This window comes from Etheostoma spectabile, chromosome 3 (genome assembly GCF_008692095.1).
Source record: "Etheostoma spectabile isolate EspeVRDwgs_2016 chromosome 3, UIUC_Espe_1.0, whole genome shotgun sequence".
NCBI lineage: Eukaryota > Metazoa > Chordata > Actinopteri > Perciformes > Percidae > Etheostoma > Etheostoma spectabile.
The window spans coordinates 24,412,781-24,429,880 of NC_045735.1; the positions used below are offsets into that span (position 1 = coordinate 24,412,781).

General features: G+C 41.2%; 1 protein-coding gene and 1 long non-coding RNA gene across 4 annotated transcripts in view; one reads left to right on the forward strand and one right to left on the reverse strand.

Moving 5' to 3' along the window:
- Positions 1–13,965, reverse strand: part of LOC116679195 (cGMP-inhibited 3',5'-cyclic phosphodiesterase A) — a 60,190-nt gene extending 46,225 nt beyond the window's left edge. Inside the window, exon 1 of one of the 3 annotated variants that reach the window (XM_032508901.1) lies at positions 12,659–13,965. In XM_032508901.1, the coding sequence (XP_032364792.1) occupies positions 12,659–13,582 (924 nt within the window). In that variant the 5' untranslated portion in view covers positions 13,583–13,965. Of the gene's footprint in view, positions 1–4,740; positions 4,775–12,658 lie in introns of those variants that run through there. The other 2 variants (XM_032508896.1, XM_032508907.1) reach the window with 2 other exon arrangements.
- LOC116679222 (uncharacterized) overlaps positions 1–16,695 on the forward strand; it is a 25,510-nt gene extending 8,815 nt beyond the window's left edge. Inside the window, exons 2-3 of the long non-coding RNA XR_004329467.1 lie at positions 5,328–5,343; positions 16,686–16,695. This is a non-coding gene — a long non-coding RNA (uncharacterized LOC116679222). The remainder of the gene's footprint in view (positions 1–5,327; positions 5,344–16,685) is intronic.
- The last annotated feature ends 405 nt before the right edge of the window (positions 16,696–17,100 follow it).

Sequence of the window (17,100 nt, forward strand, 5' to 3'; positions counted from 1 at the left end):
ATTGAACATACAAGGATTTACTCAATTTGGTTTCGTTTAAATCCTGACGTTTTCGGCTTTACGGCGTTTTTCCCCGTCTTTCTAGTACAGGGGATTTTCTATCCAGCCTGGAACTTCAGCCTCTTGGGCTTTAAATCCATACTGTTATATCCAAGATTGGTCCACTTTATATCCATAATTCATAGCGTTTTGGCTCATTTCTGCCGCTGATCGTTTGTCTAATCTCTGATCTCCCGCTCTGTGTCTGTCCTGTCTTTTTTTTAGGAAGTACATGCCCATATATGGGAGACAAAGGCACCCTCTTGTATGGAAGGCCAGAGGGACAAAAATGCCTAAAGACTCTATGGAAGGCCAAATAATGCCTATTTAGACACATATTTGCTTTGATAACACTGCTGTGGGTGCAATATCAATAAATATGACTTTATGTTATTATTGAAATAGTAAATGTCATGAGAGCAAAACGTCTTGACTTTTTTGGGAAAATGCATGTATTTTGTCAACTGTATAAGTTATATGATATTTTCTTCACAGTGTGACTCCAAGACATATGAGAGTGTGTTTAGAATGGCTTAGGTTTACTTATATGTCTCTGATATCAATACATATCTGGAAGATTCATTTATTTATATTTATCTTTAAGGCCTACAACCATTTTTAACATGCAAGTGACCCACTGCACCCAAATATTCCAATACCAGTTGTCCTAAAAAAAAATGATGTTCATATCTTGACTGTAGACAACAGGGTGATGTTTTACAAGCTTTTTTTAAAATAAATCCAGACGGTAAATTAAACTGTAAAAATGGCCTCAGGGCCCAGAGTGTAAAAGATAGTTATTGTTGTTTTTTTAAGTTGAATGTTCATCTAAATTGTGTATTAAATAAATTACGGCAAAAGAAAATCCAGCTACTTTTGGCATGGTAATATGTCTTACTATCATTCAGTGTAGGGCTGGGCGATAGGAGAAAATAAATATTTTGATATTTTTGACCAAATATCTCAATACCACATTGACTTGTAGTGTTGATTAGTGATGCTTTCTCAAAACATTTACACATAGATTTTTGATAAATAATCATCAATAATGTGGATATTATGACTAAGTGGGTAAAGACAATAAAACGTTACAACGTCAGGTAAGATCAGAAAATGACATAACTTACTATAATGCACCAGGGTGGGAAATTAACTTTTTGCCCACCAGCCAGAATGCGTGGTAGTCAATTTTACCAGCCACTTTCAGCCATTTCAATTGCTTCAGTAACTCATTTTGTATTATCAATACTAGTTATTAATATAAGCCAATAAAAAGTGATGTGAAGAAAAAAAAAGGAAAGCCTTTATTACTACACTCTGCTCCTGGGGTACCATCTTTGCAGCTGTTTGGTATGCACTGATAGAGACTTGGATGACTGGTAGTCTGTTATTACCTCTAATTTAAGGTTAGTTGTTCCTCTAATGAAAAAAGTGTTGCATTTCTGACTACGACTAGGTTTGATAGTAAGTAGGCCTACAGTGCATGGACTGGTTGTCTGTAAGGTAGGCTATAGGGTTATGGATGGACGATGTCATATCATTGCCACCATCTAATTCTAGTGGACGGGAAATTGACAACTGCGTCGATCTTAAACTAGCAAAGACACTTGCGTTGGCCTTTGCGCTGTGCTGTCCCTGAAGTGGAAGCTTCTTTCCCTTAAGGCACCTAGTGAAAGTAGGTCTGGTTGTAAGTAAGCTACTGCCCAGCGGCAGATGTAATAATGTCTATTTACAGAGGGCATTTAAATGTAGTCTGATCAACTGCCAATTAGGAGACATCGCCTACCCTAGTAGGCTAACAATTCCCTCGTTTTTCCCTTTGCACAATGGCCACTTGTTCGGAAAAAAAAACTTTTCTTTTTCTTTACTCACCCACAACAGTTGCTACTGTGACTCTGTGGCGGGCTTCTTAAAACAGGGAATATGTTGCCACATTTTTTTAAACTGATGTCATAGACTAGCGCTGAAAACCACTAACCCGCCATGTGGGTTTACAAGGCAAAGTCCCCGCACTTTGAAAAAGTCCCGCCATTGGTGGTGGCGGGCAGTGATGGGAATAACGCGTTATAAAAACGGCTGTAGCGGCATAACTTTAACTAATTGATTACTCCTCCCATCTATAACGCTACCGTTACTACCAAAGAATGTGGCGCGTTACTACAATTAAAGCTTCACAGACCGGCTTGATCTCTGAGCCGAGAAGAAAATACTTTTTTCCTTGGTTGGTGGCCAGTAAACGAGACAAGCGCGTAAATGCTAACAATTGGCTGAGGTTGAGTAAAATTATATGGTAAGCAATCAGAGGTAGGATTGGGGCGGTGTTCATAAGCACGCATAGTCGGACACAACGAACAACACAGCGAGGCAGTCAACGGAAAACAGTTATGGCGTTATGAAATCAAAGGGGGGTAACTTTTTCTGCTAAAGAGTTCCCCCGTGGTAAAAACATAGGCACTAACTCTAGAGTGGTTACTCGCTCCGAAGCTAATCGCTGTCACTTTCTCACTTCTCCCTTGCTCTATCACACACCACACACACACACACACAAAACACACATCAGAGCATAAGTATAAACATCAGGCCACTTACGTATTTGGACTACAAAGAGTATATTTATTTATTTATTTTTGCACGTGCTTAACAAGCATTATTTAATTTGCCACTGTGTGGCAATAAATATCAAAACGACTATGACATAATATCTAATACATGGCATGTGATTGGAGGCTAGCCTCACTTTGTTCCACAGCAACATTAAAAGAATTTAGATTTTGTGCATTGATTCTGTAATAATGTATTGTTACATGTCCATTTTTTATTCAGATTTATCATAAATAATTGAACATGACATGTAGTTTAGTTCTGTTAAGAGGGGTGGAGTGGGGTCCCATTTGAGCATTTAAAAATGTACTTGAAAGTAATCATTAGTCACTTTCTGAAGTAACTAGTTTTTGTAATTTGTAACTGAGTATCTAATTTAGTACTTTTTGGAAGAAGTAAAATAGTACCTGTAACTAATACTTTTGAAAGTAACATTGCCCAACATGGTGGTGGGTGCTAATTTCCCACCTGATACAGCTTTAAAAACAGGAAAAGACAACACTATATCATATCACGATTTTTGAAATCCAAAATCTAAGACGATATAGTCTCATATCACAATATCGGTATATTGCCCAGCTCTAATTCAGTGATTATGAAAAAATTATCATTGTTGTGATGATTTGTTGTGGTGTAAAACCAATCCTGCAGGGATTGCAAAGTCTATAGAGTGCTTTTTGGGTCCATTTATAGTGAACATTCAATTTATTAGTGGACAATAAATAATGTACCCAGTTTCTGTGATACCCATGGCGAATACACATGAGTATTGATAAAGCCTCAGTATTGAGGTTTATCTAAACATGTAGATTCAACATCTGTAAAAATATAGTTCAGGAGATGTAGAATACTATCTGTAAATCAAAATATTGTCTATGTGGAAAAATAGGCAATCATTTTGAATAAATAAAAATTACAAGGGACCAACATGTTGTGAGTGGACAGAAAACGATATACCATTCACTTGGTTTTCTGACATTGAGCATTTGTGAAAGCACAATTCTCTCCATAGCCATGTGTTAGGTATCAGTCCACAATAACACATCTTTTACATCTGTACATTTAAATCAGAACACAAGCCAGATTGTGAAATTTTGATTCATAGGAAATAATCCAGAACCCCCAAAAAGTGTTTCAATGGGGAAAAACAAAAACCAATTTAAGTAAAGTATTTTCAGTAGCTGAAATCAGTGCTATTTTGGGATGTGAGCAATTTAAGTGGATAACAACAGTGAGTGTGCTTCAAGCTCCAAGTAGCTCATTGAAAAGGTATTCAGGGCAGAGCAGATCTACCTCATTCATGGATTTTTGGTCACATCCAGCTATTCATTGGGATCACACTGTAAACATTTCCCATTATCAATACAGCTTTATTCACTTTGCCCATTCTCTACACAGTTTCCAAAAAAGTACAGACACTTCCAGGATCAGAGATATATAGTGTGTATTTTAATTAACACAACAGAATAATAAAAGAGTGGTATACATGTAACTATATCCTCTGCTGTTATTGCCACTGACACTAGGCTACTGCAATAATCATGCATCCCAAGAGAAGGTTCTTATGAGGACACAGTTGTATCAAATTTGGTCACATGTGTCAAGTCTGGAAACACGTGCACCACACCCCAGCCAGCACCCAGGAGAGTCTTTCAAAATATTTACATGTGACCTCACACCTATGGACCTTGGCATGTAAGTGTGCACCATCTATTTGCTTGTCAGCAGCACAAACACAGCAAGCACAAATGATGACGACCAAATTAACAGCAGTGTCAGAGCGAAAGTAAACAGCAGTGTTTGCACGTGTAGGAAGTGTGCAATTGAACAACAGGCGTTTTAAATCAAAATTAGGATAGTAATGGGTCTCAGAAACAGCTGGCAGAGTAGGTACAACAGTCACAAGTACTAGGCTTAATAATAAAACTTGGGATTACATGTCATGATGGAAACCCGCGTAGAGCCATCAGCAAAAGAAAGGATACAAAAAGCGCTGCATCAGGTCTACAATAGGTGAAAGGTAAAAAGAAAGCACAATAAAGCAATGATAAAACGTTCAACGTGTTCTGGATCAGACGTCCGAAGTTGGACAGGTCTTACCTGGTCCCGCGGAATGCAAGGCAGCGAAGTCCTGCGGTGGCATGCTGTTGCTCTGACCGTGAGCCATCATTTGAGGCCGCTATGGAGTGGACCTCGTCTCTTTGAAGACAGGGATGTCTCCTCCTTCGCCCCGGTCACAGAGCCACAGCACCCCGTCCCGCTGGTCCTGGGGGCGGAGGAGCCGGTCAGCATACTCGCAGCAAAAACCCCAGCAGCCAGGTAGGCCAGGTAGGGTCTCCCGGCCCGGAATCTGCCAGAGAGATGAGGGAGATGGCCTCAATGACGCTAATGAAGACGAGGATGGACTCCCTGACGCAGCCGGACGACCAGCAGAGCCCCGCTGCCAGGCAGCCGAGGACTACCAGGGTTGCGGGGAGGGACAGCAGCTGCTCCTCGGCGCCAAGCAAGAGGACGCGCCGCCGCTTCGCCCAAATGGCACACCGTAACAAAAACCCCGCGGTGCGGATGAGTACTCCGCAGCGAATTAGATACAGTCCGACCCGAAGAAGGCACTAAGAGGTAAAAACGGGGGAGAGAGTAACCCACAGTTAAAGCAAACTCCACAGCGCAGCCCGCAGCGAAATGAGAGCGAGAGACTGAGCCGTGCTATTTCCGTTGCTGTGCTGCTGCTGCTGTGCTGCCTGCATCCCAGTCGACAATCTGAGCAGCAGAGCGAGAATAACGGAGACGGAGGCAAAGCAGACCGCAGACGACACTCCTCGGCAAGTCCATGTCACGGCGAGTCTCAACCACGACTGGCTCCTGCGTCCTGGTGCAACGGGGTGACACCTGTCTTCACGTAGCAGTTGCGCTCCAACGCTGCCTGGGGATATTTTCATGAGCGCTTCTTGATGAACCCTGTCGCTGTCTGCCCCCAAGGCCATCACTCACCGGTCAAGCGGCATATGGGCTGCGCCGTCCAGGGAAATAATAGATTTAGTCTCTTTGTCAGCGTCTTGTCTACATGTTTCACCATGATTCCATGATAACGCATGTTCACTGTGCGCAACTGGCAGCTTATATATTGGTCAGTGATGCTTCCTTCCAAAACAACTTCTATAAGTATGAATATCATTTTTTTAATAACTGCCAAATTATGGGGTCACAACTTTTCTGTGCCTCAGAACATTTGATCTACTATTGGGTTGCCTCTGGTTGTTATCAGTGAACCAAAAAAAGCAACCCAGGTCGGCGTCTCACATCTAGGCCACTGCCTTCACTCCTCACATAGTCTCTCACTCACCCTCTCTCTCTCTCACTCTCTCTCTACCCTCCACTAAACACTATCCTTTTTTGTGCCGCTCCGTTGATTCCTCGTCACGTTTCAGCTCTTCCCCGTGTTTTGTTCTTCTGCTGCCTGATGTGACTCAGTTCGCAGTGGATGGATGCCATGTCTACATGGAGATTTCCTGGTGTTTTGGGAGACAAAGGAGCCAATTATATGAATAGTGGCCTAACCATGTAGCCTAATACATTTAGAGCTACTCCACTGTAAATATGACAGGAGACCAAAAAGAGATCATACTGGTGCCACACAACTTTAAACTGTAAGCTATATTAATCAACTTAAGGTCACTCAAACTTACATGCGTAAGACATATAGAAATCTGTCTTCACTGCCATTAGGGGTGGGGGAAAACAAAATCGAAACAGCATGGTATCCGAACTTTCAGTGGCAATACTGTATTGATACAGGCACCAAGTATCGTCTTTTATTATATATGCTTGGTCAGTTATGTCTGCTTGACAATCTCATTTTCACGCAATATATGAACAGAGAAATGTATATTTTTTAGATAAAACAGATGTTCATAAAGTTTCCTTTTGGGGACATCATTTGAAAATGGGAAAAATTAGAAGTTGGAAAAAAGGTTAAAATTGTAATACATCGTACAATATTGCAATATGTTGCAATACATGCAAAATCGCAATTATTTTGTGTCGAGGCATAAGCATCGTGATGATATCATATCGGGAGGGCGTCTGGTGATTCACCCTAACTGCCATAGGAAATTACTTAACTCACTTTCCTTGCGCCTGTATACCAGGTGGTCATTCTATGGATGTACGCCAAAAAACAGACACACAACAAGAATCACAACCTTCAAACAAACAAGAGCAGAATTTGCTCTAGTAATAATCATCTTGCTACCCATGATTTATTTCCCCCACAGGATTAAAATCCTAAATCACATCATCCGCCTCCTGTGTGGCAGACTGGCCAGGACAAGTTAGCAGCCTTAACCTGTTCGCCCTACATTTTGAGAGGATTTGAAGGATGGACTGCAACAAACAAAGCTATTCAAGTTGCCGTCTTTTTCTGTAGTATTATCAATGCAACTAATATAAAATTGGTTGTGGGAACGGAAAGGTCAATTTTTGTTGCCAGGCCTGCAGTGTGCTATATTAAAAGTCTTCAAATGTACGGCTTGCTGCAGCCAGAATTTGAACTAAAACTAGAAAATGTGACCTTATGCACACATTTAAGCTTCCCTTCATTGGCTATGTCAGACCTGTTCTGATGTTTTACAATATTTTACAGCACATCCCTTCATAACTGACTGATCTCCTTAAACCTTATATCCTATTCTTATTACGTCATGCCTTCTACTTGTACTATCGCTGGCAGCTCAGTCTCAATTCATTTAAAGCCTAGTACTTATATCCCTGTTTGTCCTGCCAAGGAGAATACTGTACTTTCTGAAAGAAAGACTGACTCCATCTAACCCTCTGTTGTGTGTGTGGGTGTGTGTCTCTCTCTCTCTCTTCTTTTGCCTCTTCTCTCTCTACCCATTGTCCTCTCTCTTCACTTCTCTGTGCGGGATCTTCAGTCGTCGGGACCTTTCTCCTCTGGCTGTCGGTTCCTATTCAGATGCGTTGGATCTGGATCTTGCCCTCAGGAGAGGTCAGTCTATCCTCTGTATGTGTTTGTGTCCTTCTCCTATCTTTGTGAATAGAATGCCTGGGCTTTGCCTCTTGTGTGTTTTGGTAGCCCGTGGTCCTCTTTCCACGTCTAAATGGTAAAGAGAAGAGGTTGTGTGTTGATCACATGTTTGGCAATGTCCTCCCAGATCCATATAGGTTATAAATGTTTATCTATCTATAATTTTGTCATCCTTTTGTCTTACTATGATTTTACGATGTTGGTTAACTCTGTACACACAACTCTATTGACATCTGTTTGTCCTCTCAGTTGCGCTTCCTGAGGTTCTTCCATTTTTTCCCAAATAAAAGAAGGTTGTTTAGGGAGTTTTTCCTATCTGAATCGAGGGTTTAAGGACAGATTGCAAACTTATGTCGTGAATTGTGATTTTATGAACTATTAAAACAGGTGTAAGGCACCCCTCTTGTATGGAAGGCCAGAGGGGACAAAAATGCCTAAAGACTCTATGGAAGGCCAAATAATGCCCTATTTAGACACATATTTGCTTGTATAACACTGCTGTGGGTGCAATATCAATAAATATGACATTATTATGTTATTATTGACATAAGTAAATGTCATGAGAGCAAACGTCTTGACTTTTTGGGAAAAATGCATGTATTTTGTCAACTGATAAGTTTATAATGATTATTTCTTCACAGTGTGACCTCCAAACATATGAGAATTGTTTTAGAATGGCTTAGGTTTTACTTATATGTCTCTGATATCAATCATACTGGAAGATTCATTTATTTATTTATTATCTTTAAGCCCTACAACCATTTTTAACATCAAGTGACCTCACTGCAACCCAAATATTCCAATAACCATTTTGTCCTAAAAAAAAATGTGTTCATCTTGACTTGTGACAACCAGGGTGATGTTTTACAAGCTTTTTATAAAATAAATCCAGACGGTAAATTAAACTGAAAAATGGCCTCAGGCCCAGAGTGTTAAAGATAGTTTGTTGTTTTTTGTTAAGTTGAATGTTCACTCTAAATTGTTGTAATTAAATAAATTACGGCAAAAGAAAATCAAGCTAACTTTTGGCATGGTAATATGTCTTACTATCATTCAGTGTAGGGCTGGGCGATATGGAGAAAATAAAATATTTTGATATTTTTGACCAAATATCTCAATACCACATTGATCTTGTAGTGTTGATTAGTGATGCTTTCTCAAAACATTTACACAATTAGATTTTTGATAAATAATCATCAATAATGTGGATATTATGACTAAGTGGGTAAAGACAAATAAACGTTACAACAGTCAGGTAAGATCAGAAAATGACATAACTTTACTATAATGCAACCAGGGTGGGAAATTAACTTTTTTGCCCACCAGCCAGAATGGCTGGTAGTCAATTTTACCAGCCACTTTCAGCCATTTTCAATTGCTTCAGTACATCATTTTGTATTATCAATACTATGTTATTAATATAAGCCAATAAAAAGTGATGTGAAGAAAAAAAAAGGAAAGCCTTTATTACTACACTCTGCTCCTGGGGTACCATCTTTGCCAGCTGTTTGGTAGTGCACTTGATATGAGACTTGGATGACTGGTAGTCTGTTATTACCTCTAATTTAAGGTTAGTTGTTCCTCTAATGAACAAATTGTTTGCATTTCCTGACTACGACTAGGTTTGATAGTAAGTAGGCCTACAGTGCATGGACTGGTTGTCTGTAAGGTAGGCTATAGGGTTATGCCGATGGACGATGTCATATCATTGCCACCATCTAATTCTAGTGGACGGGAAATTGACAACTGCGTCGATCTTAAACTAGCAAAGACACTTGCGTTGGCCTTTGCGCTGTGCTGTCCCTGAAGTGGAAGCTTCTTTCCCTTTAAGGCACCGTAGTGAAAGTAGGTCTGGTTGTAATGTAAGCTACTGCCCAGCGGCAGCATGTAATACTGTCTATTTACAGAGGGCATTTAAATGTACGTCTGATCAACTGCCAATCTAGGAGACATCGCCTAACCCTAGTAGGCTGACAATTCCCTCGTTTTCCCTTTGCCACAATGCGCCACTTGTTCGGAAAAAAAACTTTTCTTTTTCTTTACTTCACCCACAACAGTTGCTACTGCTGACTCTGTGGCGGGCTTCTTAAAACAGGGAATATGTTGCCACATTTTTTTAAACTGATGTCATAGACTAGCGCTGAAAACCACTCAACCCGCCACTGTGGCTGGTTTACAAGGCAAAGTCCCCCGCCACTTTGAAAAAGTACCCGCCATTGGCTGGTGGCGGGCAGTGATGGGAATAACAGCGTTATAAATAACGGCGTTAGCGGCATAACTTTAATCTAATTGATTACTCCTCCCATCTTAATAACGCTGCTACCGTTACTACCAAAGAATGTGGCGCGTTACTACAATTAAAGCTTCATCAGACCGGCTTGATCTCTGAGCCGAGAAGAAAATACTTTTTTCCTTGGTTGGTGGCCAGTAAACGAGACAAGCGCGTAAATGCTAACAATTGGCTGAGGTTGAGTAAAATTATATGGTAAGCCAATCAGAGGTAGAGTTGGGCGGGTGTTCATAAGCACGCATAGTCGGACACAACGAACAACACAAGCGAGTCAGTCAACGAGAAACAGTTATGGCGTTATGAAATCAAAGGGGGGGTAACTTTTTCTGCTAAAGAGTTCCCCCCGTGGTCATAAAACATAGGCACTACAACTCTAGAGTGGTTACTCGCTCCGAAGCTAATCGCTGTCACTTTCTCACTTCTCCCTTGCTCTATCACACACACACACACACACACACAAACACACATCAGAGCATAAGTATAAACATCAGGCCACTTACGTTATTTGGACTACAAAGAGTATATTTATTTATTTATTTTTGCTACAGTGCTTAACAAGCATTATTTAATTTTGCCCAGTTGTGGCAATAAATATCAAAACGCCACTATGACATAATATCTACATACATGGCATGTGATTGGAGGCTAGCCTCACTTTGTTCCACAGCAACATTAAAAGAATTTAGATTTGTGTGCATTGATTCTGTAATAATGTATTGTATTACATGTCCATTTTTTATTCAGATTTATCATAAATAATTGAACATGCACATGTAGTTTATGTTCTGTTAAAGAGGGGTGGAGGTGGGGTCCCATTTGAGCATTTAAAAATGTACTTGAAAGTAATACATTAGTCACTATCTGAAGTAACTAGTTACTTTTGTAATTTGTAACTGAGTATCTAATTTAGTTACTTTTTGGAAGAAGTAACTAGTACCTGTAACTAATTACTTTTGAAAGTAACTTGCCCAACACTGGTGGTGGGTGCTAATTTCCCACCCTGAATACAGCTTTTAAAAACAGGAAAAGACAACACTTATATCATATCACGATATTTTGAAATCCAAAATCTAAGACGATATTTAGTCTCATATCACAATATCGATATATTGCCCAGCTCTAATTCAGTGATTATGAAAAAATTATACATTGTTGTGATGATTTGTTGTGGTGTAAAACCAATCCTGCAGGGATTGCAAAGTCTATAGAGTGCTTTTCATCGGGTCCATTTTATAGTGAACATTCAATTTATTATGTGACAATAAATAATGTACCCAGTTTCTGATGATACCCATGGCGAATACACATGAGTATTGATAAAGCCTCAGTATTGAGGTTTATCTAAACATTGTAGATTCAACATCTGTAAAAAATATAGTTACAGGAGATGTAGAATACTATCTGTAAATCAAAGTAATATTGTCTATGTGGAAAAATAGGCAATCATTTTGAATAAATAAAAAATTACAAGGGACTTCAAACTGTCTGTGAGTGGACAGAAAACGATATACCATTCACTTTGGTTTTCTGACATTGAGCATTTGTGAAAGCACAATTCTCTCCATAGACCATGTGTTATGATATCAGTCCACAATCAACACATCTTTTACATCTGTACATTTAAATCAGAACACAAGCCAGATGTTGAAATTTTGATTCATAGGAAATAATCCCAGAACCCCCAAAAACGTTTTTCAATGGGGAAAAACACTAAACCCAATTTAAGTAAAGTATTTTCAGTAGCTGAAATCAGTGCTATTTTGGGATGTGAGCAATTTAAGTCGGATAACAACAGTGAGTGTGCTTCAAGCTCCAAGTTAGCTCATTGAAAAGGTATTCAGGGCAGAGCAGATCTACCTCATTCATGGATTTTTGGTCACATCCAGCTATTCATTGTGGATCACACTGTAAACATTTCCCATTATCACTACAGCTTTATTCACTTTGCCCATTCTCTACACAGTTTCCCAAAAAAAGTACAGACACTTCCAGGATCAGAGATATATAGGTGTTATTTTAATTAACACAACAGAATAATAAAAGAGTGGTATACAATGTAACTATAATCCTCTGCTGTTATTGCCACTGACACTAGGCTACTGCAATAATCATGCATCCCAAGAGAAGGTTCTTATGAGGACACAGTTGTATCAAATTTGGCTCCATCATGTGTCAAGTCTGGAAACACGTGCACCACACCCCCAGCCAGCACCCAGGATAAGAGTCTTTCAAAATATTTACATGTGACCTCACACCTATGGACCTTGGCATGCTAAGTGTGCACCATCTATTTGCTTGTCAGCAGCACAAACACAGCAAGCACAATGATGACGACCAAATTAACAGCAGTGTCAGAGCGAAAGTAAACAGCAGTGTTTGCACGGTGTAGAGAATGTTGCAATTGAACAACAGGCGTTTAAATCAAACATTTAGGATAGTAATGGGTCTCAGAAACAGCTGGCAGATGTAGGTACACAAGTCACAAGTACTAGGCTATAATAATAAAACTTGGGATTACAATTGTCATGATGGAAACCCGCGTAGAGCCATCAGCAAAAGAAAGGATACAAAAAGCGCTGCATCAGGTCTACAATAGGTGAAAGGTAAAAAGAAAAGCAATCTAAAGCAATGATAAAACGTTCAACGTGTTCTGGATCAGACGTCCGAAGTTGGACAGGTCTTACCTGGTCCCGCGGAATGCAAGGCAGCGAAGTCCTGCGGTGGCACTTGCTGTTGCTCTGACCGTGAGCCATCATTTCCGAGGCCGCTATGGAGCTGGACCTCCGTCTCCTTTTGAAGACAGGGATGTCCTCCTCCTTCGCCCCGGTCACAGAGCCACAGCACCCCGTCCCGCTGGTCCCTGGGGCCGGCAGGAGCCGGTCAGCATACCTCGCAAGCAAAAACCCCAGCAGCCCCAGCAGGTAGGCCAGGTAGGGTCTCCAGCTGGCCCGGAATCTGCCCAGAGAGATGAGGGAGATGGCCCTAATGACGCTAATGAAGACGAGGATGGACACTCCCTGACGCAGCCGGACGACCAGCAGAGCCCCGCTGCCCAGGCAGCCGAGGACTACCAGGGTTGCGGGGAGGGACAGCAGCTGCTCCTCGGCGCCACGCAAGAGGGACTGCGCCGCCGCTTCGCCCAAATGGCACACCGCTAACAAAAACACCGCGGTGCGGATGAGTACTCCGCAGCGAATTAGATACAGTCCGACCCAGAAGAAGGCACATACGAGTGTAAAAACGGGGGAGACGCAGTAACCCACAGTTAAAAGCAACTCCACAGCGCAGCCCGCAGCGAAATGAAGACGAGAGACTGAGCCGCTGCTATTTCCGTTGCTGCTGCTGCTGCTGCTGCTGCTGCCTGCATCCCAGTCGACCAATCTGAGCAGCAGAGCGAGAATAACGGAGACGGAGGCAAAGCAGACCGCAGACGACACTCCTCGGCAAGTCCATGTCACGGCGAGTCTCAACCACGACTGGCTCCCTGCGTCCTGGTGCAACGGGGTGACACATGTCTTCACGTAGCAGTTGCGCTCCAACGCTGCCTGGGGATATTTTTCATGAGCGCTTCTTGATGAACCTCTGTCGCTGTCTGCCTCCAAGGCCATCACTCACCGGTCAAGCGGAATACTGGGCTGGCCGTCCAGGGAAATAATAGATTTAGTCTCTTTGTCAGCGTCTTCGTCTACATGTTTCACCTATGATTCCCATGATAACGCATGTTCACTGTGCGCAACTGGCAGCTTAATATTGGTCAGTGATGCTTCCTTCCAAAACAAACGTTCTATAAGTATGAATATCATTTTTTTAATAACTGCCAAATTATGGGGCTCACAACTTTTCTGTGCCTCAGAACATTTGATCTACTATTGGGTTGCCTCTGGTTGTAATCAGTGAACCAAAAAAAGCAACCCCAGGCCTGGCGTCTCACACATCTAGGCCACTGCCTTCACTCCTCCACATAGTCTCTCACTCACCCTCTCTCTCTCTCACTCTCTCTCTACCCTCCCACTAAACACTATCCCTTTTTTTGTGCCGCTCCGTTGATTCCTCCGTCACGTTTCAGCTCTTCCCCGTGTTTCTGTTCATTCTGCTGCCTGATGTGACTCAGTTCGCAGTGGATGGATGCCATGTCTACATGGAGATTTCCTGGCTTGTTTTGGGAGACAAAGGAGCCAATTATATGAATAGTGGCCTAACCATGTAGCCTAATACATTTTAGAGCTACTCCACTGTATAAATATGACAGGAGACCAAAAAGAGATATCATACTGGTGCCACACAACTTTAAACTGTAAGCTATCATTAATCAACTTAAGGTCACTCAAAACTTACATGCGTAAGACATATAGAAATCTGTCTTCACTGCCATTAGGGGTGGGGGAAAACAAAATCGAAACAGCATGGTATCCCGATACTTTCAGTGGCAATACTGTATTGATACACAGGCACCAAGTATCGATCTTTTATTATATATGTCTTGGTCAGTTATGTCTGCTTGACAATCTCATTTTACAGCAATATATGAACAGAGAAATGTATATTTTTTTAGATAAAACAGATGTTCATAAAGTTTCCTTTTGGGGACATCATTTGAAAATGGGAAAAATTAGAAGTTGGAAAAAAGGTTATAAATTGTAATACATCGTACAATATTGCAATATGTTGCAATACATGCAAAATCGCAATTATTTTGTGTCGAGGCATAAGCATCGTGATGATATCATATCGGGAGGCGTCTGGTGATTCCCACCCCTAACTGCCATAGGAAATTACTTAACTCACTTTCCTTGCGCCTGTATGCACCAGGTGGTCATTCTCATGGATGTACGCCAAAAAACAGACACACAAGAATCACAATCCTACAAACAACAAAGAGCAGAATTTAGCTCTAGTAATAATCATCTTGCTACCCATGATTTATTTCCCCCACAGGATTAAAATCCTAAATCACATCATCCTCCGCCTCCTGTGTGGCAGACTGGCCAAGGACAAGTTAGCAGCCTTAACCTGTTCGCCCTACATTTTATGAGAGGATTTGAAAGGATGGACTGCAATCAAACAAAGCTATTTCAAGTCTGCCGTCTTTTTCTGTAGTATTATCAATGCAACTAAATATAAATTGGTTGTGGGAACGGAAAGCGTCATATTTTTGTTGCCAGGCCTGCAGTGTGCTATATTTAAAAGTCTTCAAATGTACGGCTTGCTGCAGCCAGAATTTGAACTAAAACTAGAAAATGTGACCTTAATGCACACATTTAAGCTTCCCTTCATTGGCTATGTCAGACTTGCTTCTGATGTTTTACAATATTTTACAGCACATCCCTTCATACCTGACTGATCTCCTTAAACCTTATATCCTATTCTTATTACGTCATGCCTTCTATCTGTTACTATCTGTCTGGCAGCTCAGTCTCAATTCATTTACTAAGCCTAGTACTTATATCCCATGTTTGTCCTGCCAAGGAGAATACTGTACATTTTCTGAAAGAAAGACTGCATCCATCTAACCCTCTGTTTGTGTGTGTGTGTGTGTGTCTCTCTCTCTCTCTCTCTTTTGCTCTCTTCTCTCTCTACCCATTGTCCTCTCTCTTCACTTCTCTGTGCGGGATCTTCAGTCGTCCTGGGACCTTTCTCCTCTGGCTGTCGGTTCCTAATTCCAGATGCGTTGGATCTGGATCTTTGCCCTCCAGGAGAGTCAGTCTATCCTCTCGTATGTGTTTGTGTCCTTTCTCCTATCTTTGTGAATAGAATGCCTGGGCTTTGCCTCTTGTGTGTTTTTGTGTAGCCCGTGTCCTCTTTCCACGTCTAAATGGTAAAGAGAAGAGGTTGTGTGTTGATCACATGTTTGGCAATGTCCTCCCAGATCCATATAGGTTATAAATGTTTATCTATCTATAATTTTGTCATCCTTTTGTCCTTACTATGATTTTACGATGTTGGTTAACTCTGTACACACAACATCTATTGCACATCTGTTTGTCCTCCTCAGTTGCGCTTCCTGAGGTTTCTTCCATTTTTTCCCAAATAAAAGAAGGTTGTTTAGGGAGTTTTTCCTTATCTGAATCGAGGGTTTAAGGACAGATTGCAAACATTATGTCTGAATTGCTGATTTATGAACTTATTAAAACATCTGTCCAATACTTTGGCTAAATCTTGTTATGTATATGCCATATATGGATCAGAAATGTATTAAGTCCCTTCTTTCCCCCATAGTTTCAGTTATGATGTAACATATAGGAACAGTGTTTTATTACAGCGGCTTCACGCAACATGGTCAATCAGTCGAGTGCAATCAGGGCTGAAATCTCAACATTTTTGTCATCCCATCCCAATGGACAGTGGGTGTTTGCCAGTAAAAACTCTTCATTCTCATTCAAGCTCCATAGAAACCTCGTTTGTATGTCAGGGAGGTTAAGAAAGGAAAATGTAGTGCACGAGATGCCAAATACTTAAGTTTTAGCCTTCTTTTATTCTCTACTGGTTATTATTTTTATACTGGTTGACAACTTTCCAAAGTGACAAACAATTTTACATTTTATTAAACATACATTTGGACCAACAGGTACACCGTTTTTAGTTTTTTTTGCTTTGCAGAATGTTTACAAGTCAGTGGCCAACTCTGCAACCTCAAAAAGAAAAATCACTGAACTGTGACATGGTCCTCCAATACATGATGACCCACAGGTGCAATAACAAAAGCAGACTCAGCCCAAGACAGATCCAGCAGGGTTCAACCCTGTCTTTGCTGTACATCAGTACTAAAGGCCAATTTATGCTCCTGCAATCAATTGAGCGTGGCCGCGTGGCGATAGGAACCTTACACCAGACCCAAAGCCATAGCATGACGTCCATCTCTCAAAAAATGTAACTATACGTAGCAACAACGCAGACCGCAACAACTGTGACTGGTCCGCTTGGCCGTGGCTTGGTAGCATTGCATTTCCTCCTACTCATTTCCGTGTTCTCTTTCTCCACTAACCACTTGAAATCAAGGAGAGGGTTAACTTTTCCTGCTACAGCTTTCCGACCGTGGTCCTATTGTAAATCACATTTTGGCAAAGGTGGCCATGATAATAAAATTCTTCAACCTTTGGCCTCAGAGATGTTTTCCAGACACACTCCT